The sequence below is a fragment of the Apodemus sylvaticus genome, chromosome 9 (genome assembly GCF_947179515.1).
Source record: "Apodemus sylvaticus chromosome 9, mApoSyl1.1, whole genome shotgun sequence".
NCBI lineage: Eukaryota > Metazoa > Chordata > Mammalia > Rodentia > Muridae > Apodemus > Apodemus sylvaticus.
The window spans coordinates 77,658,933-77,675,218 of record NC_067480.1 but is presented as its reverse complement, the minus strand read 5'-3'; the positions used below and the strand labels follow the sequence as shown (position 1 = coordinate 77,675,218).

The 16,286-nt window shown below is 43.8% G+C and overlaps 1 protein-coding gene across 1 annotated transcript in view; it reads left to right on the top strand.

Moving 5' to 3' along the window:
- Nucleotides 1-16,286, top strand: part of Kif6 (kinesin family member 6) — a 279,007-nt gene that overhangs the window by 85,281 nt on the left and 177,440 nt on the right. Inside the window, exon 7 of the mRNA XM_052191851.1 lies at nucleotides 11,821-12,027. Within this exon, the coding sequence (XP_052047811.1) occupies nucleotides 11,821-12,027 (207 nt within the window). The remainder of the gene's footprint in view (nucleotides 1-11,820; nucleotides 12,028-16,286) is intronic.

Sequence of the window (16,286 nt, the reverse complement as noted above, 5' to 3'; positions counted from 1 at the left end):
GGGGTTCAGAAAGATGGTGATTTAAGGGGCTTCATATGAGCTTTTCCAGGCCCATTAATGCAGACCATTGGCAAAGTTTATGCTAGTAAGGTCAAGGATCTAACAGTCCAGTGTGGATTAATGTATTCAACACACAATCCTAGTATGAATATTTCCTTATTAACCCATAAATAATCGGAATGGAAACAGCCAGAGACCTATGTACGTGCTATGAAACAGACCCACATATGCGCTGTGAGACACAGTTGTTACCTGTGTTGAAAAGCTAATTCTGTGAAGGAGCTCAGGGTATGTTTATTATCTCAAACACATCCCTCCGTTCAATATTTATTTTAAAAAAAATAGCATAAATTTATCAATGAGTTGAAAGAAATAATTGCAAGAATTATTTATTGCAAGAAACCTGAATTTAGGGGAAAAATGAAAGGAAGTAACATTAAACAGGTAAATGCACCATTAAGAAGAAAAATAAAAGAGGAGAAGGAGGTGAAGGAGAGAGGCGGGGCCTGAACACTGCAAGTAGGAGGGAGAAGGAAACCGGAACACCAACTGCCGAGCTTTGTACCTACGAGCCAGGAACGCAGCTCACTGAGGCAGTGAGCCTGTCCTGTCAGATCGTGGAGGAAGCCCTTCCAACTCTAAGGTCTGAAATCATGGTGCTATTTATTAACTCCCTGTGACAACACAAGTTGGTTTATGTTTTGTGGCTATAAAGACCATTCTTCATCCTCGCAAAATAATAACTCATTATCTCCTCATAAAATTCAAACATAGCATGGCCTTTTAGTAAGACAACAATGCTTATTAGTGTTGTAAATGTCACCAGCACTCCTGAGAGGATTCAAAACGATTTACGGTTTGAAAAGGCAAAGTCATCCGGATAATAATCACAAAGGAAAAAAAATAATACTTGTCAGAAAGTAAACTGAACTCAAAAGAAGCGAGATGACGTGTTAGGTGGGTTAATTATTGCCATTGAAGATAAATGCAGCTCTGCATCTTCAGGCAGACAATTGAAAACAAAGGGCATATTTGGACATCTGGGGGTTATATGCATTCTTGTTCAGAGAGCATGCTCACCAGGGAGCAGTATTGTAGGTAGACTGTGTAGATAATAGTTTGAAGTGTCACATGTGCAAAGGGTCATGTCTTGCCTGTAACTTTGAAAAAAAAGAATACAAAAACCTTATTTCTACCCAGCTGTCCTATTATGCTATCTGAGAGCTTATTAGACTTAGCTAAATATGACTGTCAGGACCTAACCATGCCATGACTCAAAACAGACCATTCAAAGAAGGTCTTCTGTTTGCAAAGAGGATGGGGACTCTGGGGAGTCTCACAGGCTAGATGGCTGGCTACTGGAAACAATTAACATCCAGCTAGACAGCACTGGATGGAGACATGAAGATTCCTGGTAATGAACATGGGCAACACCAGGCCATTTTTCTATCTTTCTTCAGTTCTGGGCACAGGCTCAAAGGGTGCTTAAAAAAATGCTGCCATTGCAGCACAGCCCCAGGGAGGCAGGAGAAAGAAGAAAGAAACAGGACAAAGAGTGCTGGCTCTTCCCACATAGTTGTTTCTTCAAGGAACTGACAGGTAGCCCTGATGCATTGTTTATGACTCATCAAGAATTCAGGAAAACTGGTCGTAGGTTAAGGTCAGCTCTTAGCACACAGGAACCATTCATTGTCAGTTGTTATTAGACCTACTAGGGTCTGTTCCTTGCACTGCATTGGAGCTGGGAATCCTTTTAAGGGTTTGACATGACACCAAAAATAAACTTCAGTAACTGATTTGATTTCATTTCTGATTGGGCATTTGGAGCTTTAGAAAATTCTAACAGTAAGAGATCTTCATGGCCAGAAAGTCCTGTAGAATGTTCACAATGGGAGACTATTCCTAGGTGACAAAATGGAGAGATGGGACTCCGCCACCTTCTCCTTTGGAGCGTACCCCTCAGATTGCCTGCTGAGCGATATGGTCCTCTGTCCTCCAATTCACATCTTTTTCTGGTCTTAATGTCCAGACTCAAAGACTGTGCTGAGAGCTGGCCATCATAGTTTTGTAAGAATAAAATTGCGTGAGCGTACAGCAGAATTCTGCTTGGTGTGCTAGTTCTACTTATGTCCTAGATGTCTGTGTAGTGGAACATAATGGGTGTTTTCATCGTACCTGTCTTCCTTCAGCAGATAGATAGACTGCAGGAAACTGTTTACACTTAAGGATTGAACCAAGGGTCCCAAATTCTTGAGAAATGTATTAACCCTTTTAGCTTGATATTATTATTAGGTATTATTTCAGAAATGTATATAGTCAGATTTGGAAATTTTAAAACCAGACTGGATTTTAAAGGGAAGAACATACAAATAATTGAGTTTAAACAATGAAAAATGGCAGTAGCAGAAACCCAAGATGAGTTATTTGCTGTCCTTGCTAGCTGCATCCAGCTGTGATTCTTCTGCAGTCACCATTGTAAAAAGAAAAAAGACAACCTTTAAGGTTGCATGTCTGTCATTATACAGAGAGCAAACCTGTCTTCAAGCAGACAGCATGGTGATCACTCAGGCTAATATGCAGGGCTCATGACTGACCTTGACTGCTTTTAAAACTACTTTGTTGGAGCTGGGGAGATGGCTCAGTTGCTACAGTGCTTGCTATGCAAGCATGAGGATCTGAGTTCGAATCCTCAACATTCACATAAAATCTGGCCTCAGGGTGCCTACAATGTCAGCCCTGTGAGGAAGCAGAAGCAACCCTGGGCTTTTCTGTGTAGCAAGGCTAGCCATTTTACTGAGAGCTATTCAGTGAGAGACCCTGTCTCAAAAAATACTGTGGGGTGTAACCAAGGAAGGTGTCGGGATTGACTTCTAGCCCCCACCAGGCAGGAGCACATCTGTGCATGCAAACCTGAATACGCATGGGTACAACACACACATACACACACACATACACAAGCACACTCATGCACACACACATATATGATTTGGTTTTTTGTTACAGGTACTGTGCTGATACCCTCCTCCCTGTTTGTCATCCCTACCTCTATTTCCCCAACTTTGATTTTGACATAACTGCCTTTGACTTTGGCTTCTCAGAGAAACAACCCAGAGGGATGTAGTCTTCTGACCTCTGACCTTCCACAGGGGAAATTCCCACAGAACTGTCACCGATTCTGACATTAAGTTTTCTTAAAATCATTAAACCACCCAAAGATTGTTGAGGATATGAAAATCATATCTCTGTCAAACCGATTCCAGACTTGCTAGGAGAGTCTATAATAGAAGCACCAGGCTGTTCTTATCAGAGGGGTGAATCGTAATTGCTAAAAGTCTTCTCATATGTTGTAGATTGCGCCGAAGCTTTTTATTTTACTTTTAAATAAAATTGCTGTACCTAGTCTATTTTTCTCTTTCACAAAAGTACTTGGAGAATATGCTAGATAAGAAAAAGACCCAGTATCCTACTGGGGAAATAATTCTCATTACTTCTTCTGAAAGCCAGATACATTATAAAGAGAAAAGTCAGAACAGAAAATAAAAAGTTTACACTATTTAATTTTGGTAGAGAGATTTCCAGCTAGAAATATTTTTCTTCAAGGTACTGACAGTTTAAATGAAATTGATCCCCCCCCCACACACACACACCTATAGACTCAGGCATTTGGACACTTTGTCCCAGTTGGTGGTGACATTTGGGGAAGTTTATCAGGTAGGGCCTTGCTGGAGGAAGTCACTGGGGACAGGGTTTGAGAGTATATAGACATGACCCACTTATAGTTTGTTCTCTCTCTCTCTCTCCCTCCCTCCCTCCCTCCCTCCCTCTCTCGTGTGTCTGTGTTTTGTACATGTGGGTCAAAATATGAATTCTCAGCTTCCTGCTGCCGTCATTACGCCTGCTGTCTGCTGCCATGCCCCCTTCATGACAGACTCTTGCCCCTCTGTATCTATAAGCCAAAATAAACTGCTTCTTCTGTCAGTTCCTGATGTTGGTCATGGCATTTTATCACAGCAACACAAAAGTAACTGATACAGATGTGTTCTGAAACACCACCACCAAACAGCATGACATGTATGTATAGAGTCAAGGGCTAAGCCACCTGGTCTGGTGTCTCAGGCACTTACTTTAGTTTATCAAGAGCATTGTGAGCCTCCTAATCCAGTCTTTTCATATGGAAAGACATATGTTTAACCAGTGGGGTCAAGATGAGGCAAGACTCAGTCAATGGTGTGGTTTAATCTGCAGGGAATAGATAGCAGACAAGTAGAGAGTCCTCGTAGGGATGACAGTATTTCCAAGCTTCATTGGAGAGTGAATGAACACTGAAAAGACTGTGTCGACCCTGTTCTAGAAGGCACTGCCAAACAACATTTGAAGAAGCTGGATTCTCTCTTGTGTGGTGGTTCTTAGTTACTTTGCTTTGGACAGCCATGGGCAAACACATTGTGACAATATATTCAGTCTAAAAGAGACATCTTCTCTTAGATTAGTGGAAATTCTTGCAATTTTGCCACATAATCAAGACTGACAAGCACAGAGAAAAAAACCTATCCTGAGTATAGACAGAAACGCCCTTTCCAAAGTCTCTACAGCAGTGCTTCAGCACATATTCTTGGAGCCATTTCAAAGGTGTAGCTGCCTTTACCCTTGAAACCAGTGGCTCTCAGCCTTCCAGATGTTGTGACCCTTTAATACAGTTCCTCATGTTTGGGTACCCCCAACCATAAAGTTATTTTCATTGATACTTCATAGCTATAATTTTGCTACTGTTATGAATTGAAATGCAAACATCTGATATGCAGGATGTTTGATCTATGACTCCTGTGGGCGTCCCCACCCACAGGTTGGAGAACCATTGCTCTATATTTCCAAGACTGCCCACACAGTCTTGAAGTCTAAAGCCTTCCCTGAGAAGCAAAACAATCCTTATATACAAACTCATACACAATAGTTCTAAACGACATGCAAACTTATAGGAGAACAAAGCAAATACTCCTATCTCAAGTGAGGGGAATTCAAGATGACTCAGGAAGGATCAGAGCAAAGCAAGACCAATACTCAGGCAGGACATGTTCAATCCCACAGTTGCCTGGTGGCAGACTATGAGCAGCCCTGCCTGTGCTCTCCTTGTTTGTAGCCAGCATGGTCTTTATCTTGCCTGGCCTTCCTGAATTCCCTCTGGGCATGTCCACAAAGAGAGCCACCCTGCACATGGACATCAACAGCCAACAGGCTGGGGACCTGGGTGGAGCTAAAGCAGGTGGAAGCAAGCCCATGAGGATGGATACAAGACCTACCCCCATCTTCTGTTTCTTTGTGGGCATGAAATGAGCAACCTCTGCTCTACGCCCCTTCCACTATCACATTCTTCTTGCCTCAGACCCCAAGGGATGGGTCCAGCTGACCCTGGACTAAAACCTCTGAACCCATCAGCTCAAATCATAATTGTTCCCTTGAGATACTTTTCTCATGTGTGACACAGCAAACAAATGTCTGATTTGCACAAGGATATAAAGAGGAATGGAAGGTATGAGGCACCGTTTCATCAGAAACCAGGTGGAAAATGCCCACACCTGCTAGCCAGAAGTAGCTGGGGTCTTTATCGAAAATGGTGGCTCTTCTGATCCTAAAGCAACTCTAATTGTTTGGATGAGGGCATGTATTTTCATTTGTACAAAGAACAAAATTGAAAGAAAAAAAAAGAACTTATAGTTTATAATGTTGGATCAAAAAGTTAGTGTGTGTATGTTTGTGTATATGTGTATATTTGTGTGATTTGGGGGAGGATGTATGTTTTTATGTGTGTGTGTGTGTGTGTGTGTGTGTGTGTAGTTGTGTCTGTGTGTATATTCCTAAGTGCATGGGTGTATGTGTATTTTCAAAGCACAGGGAAAAGATTATACCATGTGGAATAATAACATTTCATAGGTATTGGTTGGCAATACTAGATCTAGACAGGTCTGATTTCAGAAAGCAATACCTAGTGTCCTATGTGAAGGCTAGTCTGTACAGCCTCCCTGGGTGTCACAGATGCTGCACTCCTCAAGGCCTCCAGGAAGATTACTAAGTCTGCAGTGGCTCTGCCCCAGTTAAAGGATTTAGAGCACTGCATTGGAAAAGGTTGTGATAAAAATGTTACATAAAGCACCCTTGAAGGAAAAGGAGATATTTAGTCTTAGGAAGCATGTTGCATTAATTCAGAAATATGGATAGGGTAGATGCAATCAGACATGCGTTTTGGAAATGCCACCCTGTGGTGAGTAGTTGGCGAGACGGGAGGAAATGGAGGAAGACTAGGCGAGAAGGCGCTCATCTGGCAAGAGCTGAGTAAGACCTGGTGAACTGTAGGGAGGAGTTTCAGACCTTGAGGAGCAGAATGCATTGGCTGTCCACCTCTGAGACATGGAGAGAGGAAAACTTGTGAAGTTTATGGGGGAACATTATGTGCACTCTCCAGGCAAGCGGAAGCGTGGGCTGAGGTGGCTCAGCAGTACCATGCTTGCTACACAAGTACAATGATCTAAGTCGATCCTTCACAACTTGTGAAAAAAAGCGTGTGTGGAGGCATGTGACTGCAACCTCAGTGCTGAGGGGCAAACAGTAGGGTCCCTGGGCCCCATGGGTCAGTAAGTCTTGCCCAACCAGGGTACTCCAGGTTCAGTGAGAGACCCTGTTTCAGAAGCTAATATAGTTCCTTCTTTCATGCTGTGATAAAACACTACAGCCAGGACAACTTAGACGAGAAAGCATTTAAATGGGCTCACAGTTTCAGAGGGCTGGAGGCCATGACAGCAGAGCAAAGGCAAGAAGGCAGTATCAGCTGAGAGTTCACACTGTGATCTGTAAGTGGGAGGCAGAGAGAGAGAGAGAGACAGAGACAGAGACAGAGACAGAGACAGAGAGACAGAGAGACAGAGAGAGAGAGACAGAGAGAGAGAGAGAGAGAAAGACAGAGACAGACAGAGAGACAGAGACCCAGTGACACACCTCCTTGAACAAGGCCACACCTCCTAATCCTTCCCAGACAGCTTCACCAATCAGACAGGAAGTACTAAAGGATATGAGCCTAAGGGGGGGGGGGGTACTGTTTTCATTCAAACTTCCACAGGGACCAATTAAGGAGCAACATTCAAGGTCCACCCAGGAACAAAGATCAACTTCAGTGTTGAGCCATGCACCTTGTCCCGACCCCCACTACCTTTTCTTTAAATTTGAGACAGGGCCTTCCATTAGCCTAGAGCTTGCGGGTAGCTTAGGCTGGCTGGCCAGTAAGCCCCAGGGATTTTCCTACCTTCACCTCCTGAATACTGGAATTACTAATGTACTCTACCATGCCTGGCTATTTTATGTGGGTGCTGGGAATTAAACTCAGGTCTTCCTGCTTACATGGTGAACAAGTTTATTTTAACTGTCAACTTGCTAGAACCTAGAATCGCCTGGAATGGGAGTCTCAGTGAGGAATTATCTAAATCAGATTGCCCTGTGGACAGATCTTTGCAGGTGTGTGTGTGCGTGTGCGTGTGCATGTGTGTGTGTGAGTGAGTGTGTGTGTATCCGTCCAGATTGGTAATTGATATAGAAAGATCCTTTTCACTGTGCACGACAGCATTCTCTCACTCAGGTCCTGAAGGGGAAAGGAGAAAGCTGGCTAAGAGCAAGCAAGCAAACGTGCAGTCAAGCATGCCTGCCTTAATCCCTCTCTGTCCTCGTCTGGGTATGACTAGCTGCTTCAGGTTCCCAACAATGTGACTTCTTTAACATATTGAATGGTAAGCTGGAAAAAAAAAAACCCTTTCTCCCCTGTTGCTTGCTTTCGGTCCAGGATGTTTGTCATAGCAACAGAAATGAAACCAGAACCTGTGACCAATACTTAGCGCCTGGCCCTGCCCACTCCCTTTACTGGGCATGTGTCTTCCTCCCCTCGTGGCTCTCCTTGCCCACACCTGGACTCTCCTGTCTGATGAGACTGCAAGTTCCTTGAGATCCCAGGCCAGCTCTTATTTCTCCTCAGTTTCTGTACCACCTAGCACAGCCATCTACAAAGACACACAAAACACAAAAGCTCTCTTCGTGCAGATGATTAATCATCCTGAGGATTTTTCCAAAGGCACTGGCAATTGCCAAGAACACATTTGCTTAGAACATGTGTTCAGTTTTGAATTGAATCTGCCTAAATGGTGCCATCTGTTCTTAGGCAGTTTCATAAACATTCAACTGCAGGTTTTTTGTTGTTCTTGTTTTTGTTTTGATTTTTACCTTTAAAAGGACATGGAAACTGTCGTGCCCACAAGGCATAGAGACTTCCCTGACTAAACATGGAATAGACATGGGCACATCCAATGACACAGAAACACATGAAGAGTGTTGTCTGAGGTCTAAGGAAAATGTTATCTAAGAGGACACCAAGAGCTCCGTCACGCAGAAAGCATTTATGAGACAGAGACTGAGGCATGGATTCCTACAGTATATTACTGTCCTTAATTGCAAACTCCAGAATGCACTTATTTTTGTGAATCTTGTCAACTTCCAATACTCACTAAAGGGCTGTGCTTAGCGTTGTTTCAGCACTAGCAGCTTGGAAGGCAGGGGCAGCTGTCCAGAGAGCCCGTTGTGCAATCACATCATCACCTGCTGGTTGCCTTTCCGTGCCTTTCATAGAATTCATTGTCTCACGAAAGCACCAGTGACGCGAAACCTGTGTTTAAGTTCCTCAAATAACTCTCAGTCACTTCCAGAATACCTCGAGTCAGGTTCTATATTTAAGTTTGTGGTTTTACATGCAGCTATTTGTTGACCCACTTCAGCATAAGAGAGAGAGAGAGAGAGAGAGAGAGAGAGAGAGAGAGAGAGAGAGAGTCAGACAGACAGACAGAGACAGAGACAAAGAGACAAAGAGACAACTCACAGGCTGCTTAGATTTGCATGTAGTTATTGTGGCAACAAATGATGGGACACATTTTCAGCCTATTTATCTTGTTTACTGCAGTGTAATCTCCAAACTGTTGCCGGCATTTTGACATCTGTGTGTTTCTCGGGCCGGTATAAATCATCCGTGGTTTGTATCATGAATTTATATTGACAGAAAGAATTTCTGATTTAAAACACATCCGCGTGTGCTTCTCCATGTGTGTGCACATGTATGCACACTGAAATCCTTTGGTTCAGAGCCGAATGCCTGTGAATTCGCTGGCGTGAGTGTTTGTCTGGAACGCTCTGGTTTTATTGACAGTACAGTGCCGCTGACCCATTGCTTCCATTGTTTAGACCATATTGATTCCTTAGAGAAAATATAACCCCCCAACCATATAGAGAATAACATGGCCGGTGCCTGATGTTTTCATGCTTACGAATTTGCTTCTGATGATTTTAAATTAATAATAATAATAATAATAATAATAATAATCAGCATTAATCCAGTCACTGACAGAATCCTTGTTTCCTCTAAAACCTTAAGAGCCAGGCCACCATTGTGACTTTCTTACCATTCAGGTACTCCACGCTCCCACCCACTGTGATGACCCTTCCTACTCTTCCTCCAGCATTCAAGACTATTTTTAGCCCAAAGGTTACAACTCTTGCACATCCTTGCCACAACACACACACACACACACACACACACGGTTCAAAGGCCTAAGACGCCCAGTCAGGCTTACTTGCCAATGATCCCACTTCTCAGGACCAACTTTCTTAGTTTCTTTTGCTGTTGCTGGGATAAAATACTCAACAAAAGCAATGCTGGGGAGAATGGGGTTAGTCTAGATCAAAGTTCTAGGCTCAGCCCATTATGGCCAGGGAATCATGAGAGTGGGAGCTTGAGACAGCCACTCACACTGCATCCTCCGCTAGGAAACACAGTAGCGGAGGTAAATGCATGCCTGTCGATGCTTGTCTTCCACAGTCCAGGATCCCCTGCCCAGAGGATGCTGCTACCCACAGCTGAGATGGCTTTTCCCACAGGATTCCCCACAGCCATGTCCAGGTGGTGCTAGACTCTTTCAAAGTGACAGTGGATACTACCACAAGTCTGTGGGTGGTAAAGTGTGAGTCCCTTTGTTGGCCTTTCTCTGCCATCCTTCCAGAAAGCCACCACTATTAATGGCTCATGATTTCCTGTTTTGATGATGTAAGTTCAGAAGTTCCAGTTGCATGGGTGGCTGAGAGTGCCAGTATTGTGCGCAGGTGAGCTCCACCACAGCATTCATAGCTGAACGCTATCCTAACTCAGCCTTCTGCTTTACAAATGAATCTTTTCTGAAGGCTACAACGTTTTACCCTTTCCCAGGCTGTTATCTCCCTTGTCCCAGATGTCCTTTTAGGCTGTACACCTGGCACCACATTCCTGTTGTCTTAAAGACATTGTGACTACCGTTCTAATTCTTGTATCTCCCGGGACACCTTCTCATGCTGTTCTCTAGGGAATAGACATAGTGTTTTACTGCTACATCATGGGGATTCTGCATTTGCATTATTGCAGCATATTACTAAATTTCTTTTTAAAATTAATTTGTATTCCCATCAGCAGTGTGTGAAAATTTTCATACCCTTATGTCTCCACCAGAATTTATTTCCTTAGTCTTTGTTTTTTGTTTTTGTAATTGTTCAGCCTGATGGGCATGGAATAATTCGTCTTTATAGTTCTAAGGTCTACAGGCATTATTTATATCATTGGGCAGTTTTTTAAATGCTCCCTAAGTATTTTCCTGATTTTTTGAGTTTTCTAGTCATCTCTGGTCCTCATTTTTTCAAGTTTTTTGCTTGTTGATATTTTTTAAAAGTATCAATTACTACTTTACAGGGATTACAATATGCCTATGGATTTACTTGTCTTGATGTCAAAGTTGTGTTGCTACATGTAAGCATTTAGTCCACTCTGGTATTTATTTACATGCACAGTATGAAAAGGTAGCCTCAATTTACTTTGTTGTGTGTTTGTGTGTGGGGTGTGTGGGGGAGTGTGGGGATTCGTACGCATGCACACAAGCATCTCATGTCTTGTGAACACATGTGTATGTATGCACATATATGTGCAGGTGTGCTCACCTATGTGTGCATGTATAGAAACCCAAGATCACCATCGGGTGTCTTTATCAGTAATTTTGTATAACTTCTGTATAATTACATTTCCTTTGTTTTCATTCTGAATAATTATGTTTCCTCATAAATTCTTGATGGACTATTACAACTAATTGATTTCACATTTTGATCTTGCAAATCCAGTAAACTTTACACTTTTCCTCCTATATGTGTACGTGTGTATTTTGTGTATGTGTGTATGTATATGTCTATGTGTATATAGTATGTGCATGTATGTTTGTAGTATGTGTGTTGGGGGGTTACTGTGTGCATTTGGAGGCCAGAGGCTGACATTGGGTGTCTTCCTCAGTCCTCTCTACCTGCCACTGATGGGTTAAAATTTTGGCTAGTGCGCTCCTGGAATTGGACCTGTCGTTCCTCCACTCCAACCCTGTGCTAGGGTCACAGACATACACAACCATGCCAGTCATTTTCACAAGGGCTCTGGGAATCCAAGCTCAGGTCTTGTGCTTGCATTGTAGGGACTTAACCATGTGAGTCACTTCCCTAAAAAGACTCCATATTTATTCCAGTAGGATGCCTTTGTCACCTTCTGAATCAACCCATCTGCATTTTTGCCAGTCATCCTGCAGGCAAGAACACACTGAAAAGAACAGACTTTGACTATATTCCCCATAACTGTTGGCTTCATGGGAATGCCTTGCTATTAGAAATGCAGTTTGTAATCCTTCTGTATCCTCTAATGGTTATCAAGTTCACCTTATACATTTTGTAACTTTTCTTTAGACTCCTATGAATCAAGCTTCAACCCGATCACACTGTATTTTCACTGTGCACTTGAGCAGCAAGGAACCAGGGTCTGCGACTGTCCGACATGCTAAGCTCCATCTGGTTGACCTGGCAGGGTCAGAGCGTGTCTCAAAGACTGGAGTTGGGGGCCTGCTTCTGACAGAGGCCAAATACATCAACTTGTCCCTACACTACCTTGAGCAGGTGAGTTGGGTGAAGCAAGGTCAATTGTACCTGAGTGTGATGCTTGCACTACATGACAGACAATCTAGTCTCTGATGTCTGTCTCATAATTATGTTAAAGTATGCATAACAACATTTATTCTTAAAAAACTTGTGGGGGGAGCAGAGTCTAGAAGAGGGCATCAGAGCCTCCAAAGTCTGAGTTATAGGTGGTTGTGAACTGCCCAATACGGATGTTTGGACCTGAACTGTGTAAGAGTGGTTCATGCTCTGAACTGCTGAGCCATCTCTCCAGTCATGATTTTTGATCGTTGTTTTAAGTGAAGAGTTCAATACCATGAAGTATATTCTCAAATAATCGCCAACCACAGTCAATACCCTTCCCTAGAAATTGTCATTATTCCCACCAGAAATTCTGGATCTACGGAATAAGAGCAGCCCTTATAGCTTTTATCTTTGGCCTCTGGTCGCCTGTACTTTTTGTCTCTCTGGCTTTGCCTATTCCAGATGCCACAGGTAGAGTCCTTCCATGTGTGTCCTTTGGTAGAGAACCATATGATGCCACAGCTCATCCACATGGAAGCGTGTGTTACCATTCCATTCCTCTTCCAGACTCCATTACACGCGTGGCCCCTCATTCTGTCTGTCCATTGATGGATTCAGTCAGTGGGCTGCATCTGTGCAGTGGCCATTGTCAGCAGCACTCCCGTGAACATCCATGTATGTGGTAGTTATTTGTAGACACCATTTCATTTAAACCCCACAGCACCCTAGGCTGGAAGTGCTAACTTCTCCACTTCTCAGACTGCAAACATTTCACTGTCACAAAGGTGACAGTGACAGTGAAGATTTGATCTGAGGCCTCATGAGGTCCAGCACAGTTGACTTACTGTCTGTCTTATAAAATTAGTACTGGGCTTGATTGAATACAGGTTACAAGTGGCTCCTGGAGTTTTATTTTTGTTTTTCCAGCTCAGAGATAATCTTTAAGAATATAACTCAGAGGTGACCAGTATTTTTTGCTCTCTGATAACTTCGTCTAGTACTGTTTCTGCCATGGTGGTTCTCTTAGCCTTAGCTTGTCTTAAGACATCCATACTCCATCCTGACTACCATTCAACCAATAGAGCAGCACTAACCGCTCTGTTTGTAACTTTTGAATCTGACTCTGAGAGCAAGGACAACACACCCAAATTCAGCTAGATAAGTCTTTTGCCCCAAAACTTCATCTGTGAAATGAATGGGCTGCATGGGGGAGGAGAGCTTCCTGGGTTACCTTCTTGTTCTTAAATGATTAGCCTAAAAGATTCGAGCAAAACAACAATAGAAAGTCCATTTTCATTAATGTCCAAGGAAACCCAGGTCCAGTTTCTTGATGCTTCTCAACATTCACCAGAGGCATCCACCCTATGGAGTGATATGATTAGACTTATCCATGAGATCCCAGGAGCACAGCACCTTAGGTGAGGGCCTACAGGCCAAGGGCCATTTTAGTGCTTCTGAGAATAATCATCAGTCCTAAGCTCTTTCTTGCTTAAAATTTCCACACCACTTATACTGATGGAGCTGTTTTGCTTACTAGAACATTTACCAGAACAGTGATATATGCTCATAATGGGATGTATTCAAATTACCTTATTTCAAAGCAATGTGCCTCTGTGCTCAGACGGCGGCATGGTTTTAATTCCCATTGTGTCCATCTGTTCACACAAAATTACATTTTTCAGCTGAATCAAACTTTCTATGAATTGTAATCACTCAGAAGCATTCTGCTCCACACCCAATTCTGTCCTTCCTTCCACACAGTCTCCTCAAACTCCTGACTATTACAAAAATTGGTCCACAGCTCTTTGATCTACAATCCCTGAGAACATCCATAATGCTGATGTGGCCCTTTTTGTAAAATTAATTGCTTATCTAACAAATATTGATAAGGGTCGATGAGGTCAGCTTTAATTGTGAGCTTGACAAGAGCCTGGAATCACCTGGGAAGAAAGGCTCAATGAAGGAGTGTTTGTATCGGGTTGTCTCATGGCTGTTGGGGATTGCCTTAATCAGTTTCATTGATCTGGGAAGACCGAGCCCACTGTGAGTGGCACCATTCCCTAGGCAAGTGAAGTTGAATTATATGAGAGGAGAAATCAAGCTGAGAGCAAGCAAGCACGCGTGCCCTCACGTCTGTTCTTGGCTGTGGGCGACAAGTGACTAGCTATTAGAAGTTTCGGTCTTCACTTCTCCCCAGAGACAGGCAGTAATCTGGAATTACAAACTAGAATAAATAAGCCCTTTTCTCCCCTGAGTTGTTGCTTTGTCTTGGGATATTTTTGTCACAGCAGCTGAAATGAGAATAGGGCAGATCTATAATGTGCTGAGGGTCCTAGAGCAGCCCTACCCCAGAGGGATCCTCTCTGAAGCAGGGGCTTACACTAGGCCATCATAAGTGTGTAGATGCACCTCAGATGGGAGCTATGACTAGCCACGAAAAGGGATGAGGAGGGACTGACAGAGACCAAGGAAGGAAGAGTTAATGAATGGAATGAAGAATGAGTGGGAGTGAGCAAGGCAAGGGTGGGGTAGAGTAGGTCAGGTCCTGGGAGCTGGGAGCCCATCAGCCCAGAGGATCATTCACTCCCACTAAATGTCATTCACGTGCCAACGGCCCTCAGTCCTTCCATTTCCTTTCCGCCCACTGCATTAGGACAGCTGTTAACTATTTTCTCTGAGATCCAAGTGCCCTCACGGGCGAGGAAAGCGGACCGTGGGAAGCTGTGGACAGGGCCATGGATCTGTAGGGTTTAGCAAGGCCAAGAAGAACTGCTGCTGAGTGAGTGGGGTGGGGGGGCAGAAGAGAATTACCTTCTGAGAGAAACAGTGAGAGGACCAAAGCGATGGAGAGCCATGAGGAGAGCGGGAAGATACCTAAGGAGATGGCATAACTCATGGACAGTTACGGTCACATTACCGCTGGCTCACTCACCCACTCCACTGGAAGCTGTGGGTTATACTGGGCAATGGTGTAGATGCCTGCCCGAGACCAAGATGTGTGTGATGGAACCAGCAAAACAAGGAAGCCTAAGAGCCTGTTCTACTGCCTTCTGTGTCTTTGACAAGCACCAAAGGCAACTTAGGGAAGAAATGGTTTGTGTCTACTCCCAGCTTTTCTGTGTCTACTTCCCAGCCCACCCCCGTGGGAAGTCAAGGTAGGAACTGAAGCAGGAACTGGAAGCAAAAGCCATGTGTTTGCTGACTCACTCGCTGGCCCATGCTTAGCTGGCACTCATACAGCTCAGGAACACCTGCCTAGGGTATGGTGCTGCCTACGGTGGGCTGCGTACTCCAACAGCAATTAGCAATCAAGACAGTTCCCCTTCTCCCAGATAAGTGCATGGGTCAATCTTATCTGTCAAAAGCCCAGAATTGAGGCTCTCTGGGCTCTGTCAGGTTAACACCTAAAGTTAACTAGGACAGAATACCTATAGACACTGTAATAGTAATAGGTTCCTCATAAGTGGTGATAATAATTATCACCATATCACTCTCTCCATTTCAGATGAAAGGCAGGAGAGGAGCTAGTCTGCTCAGCTGGCTTGCATTAATTAGTTGGCATTGGTTTGGAAATTTCTCACAGAATTCTTGTTGTCCTGCTGGTTGTATTTGAGAGAACTCACACCTGCTAGTTCTCAGCCAGCCTGGGTTTACCAACTCCACACTTAAGTGATTAATATTCAGTTTGCCAGAATGTTGTTGGTTTTGGAATTCTCTTTATGTATGCAGCACTTTTTCCAAAGAGTTTCCTCAAAAAACACTTTAAGCCACAATAACAGGGTACTGCTTGGCCCCAAAGCCTGAGTTTGTGTAAGGAGATGCTTTCCTAAGAGAGCATGTGTCCTTGTGCTAACTGTAAACCTCAACTAGTGACCTGGGAGTGACCTGAGGCCTCCATCAGCCCAAACAGCAACTGAGAAGCCACTAGGAACCAGTGTTAGCTCCTTGTCCCTTCAGAAATCAAACGGGCTTGCTGTCAGCCAGTGCCATAGCACACGTGGGCTCTGGCTGGGCGTCGGTCCTGTTGAGGAGTGAAGATGCCGGGCCAGTGCCAGTCACAACTGCTCCCATTGTTTGCCCATTTCTAGACAATAGCTTTCTGTGCTCCTCTGTATTCCTTAAAAGAAAATCTTGGAGGCTATAGAGATGGCTCAGTGGTTAACAGCTCTTGCTGCTCTTGCAAAAGACCCGAGCTCAGTTCCAAGCACCCATATCTGGAGCTCCCAACTGGCAGT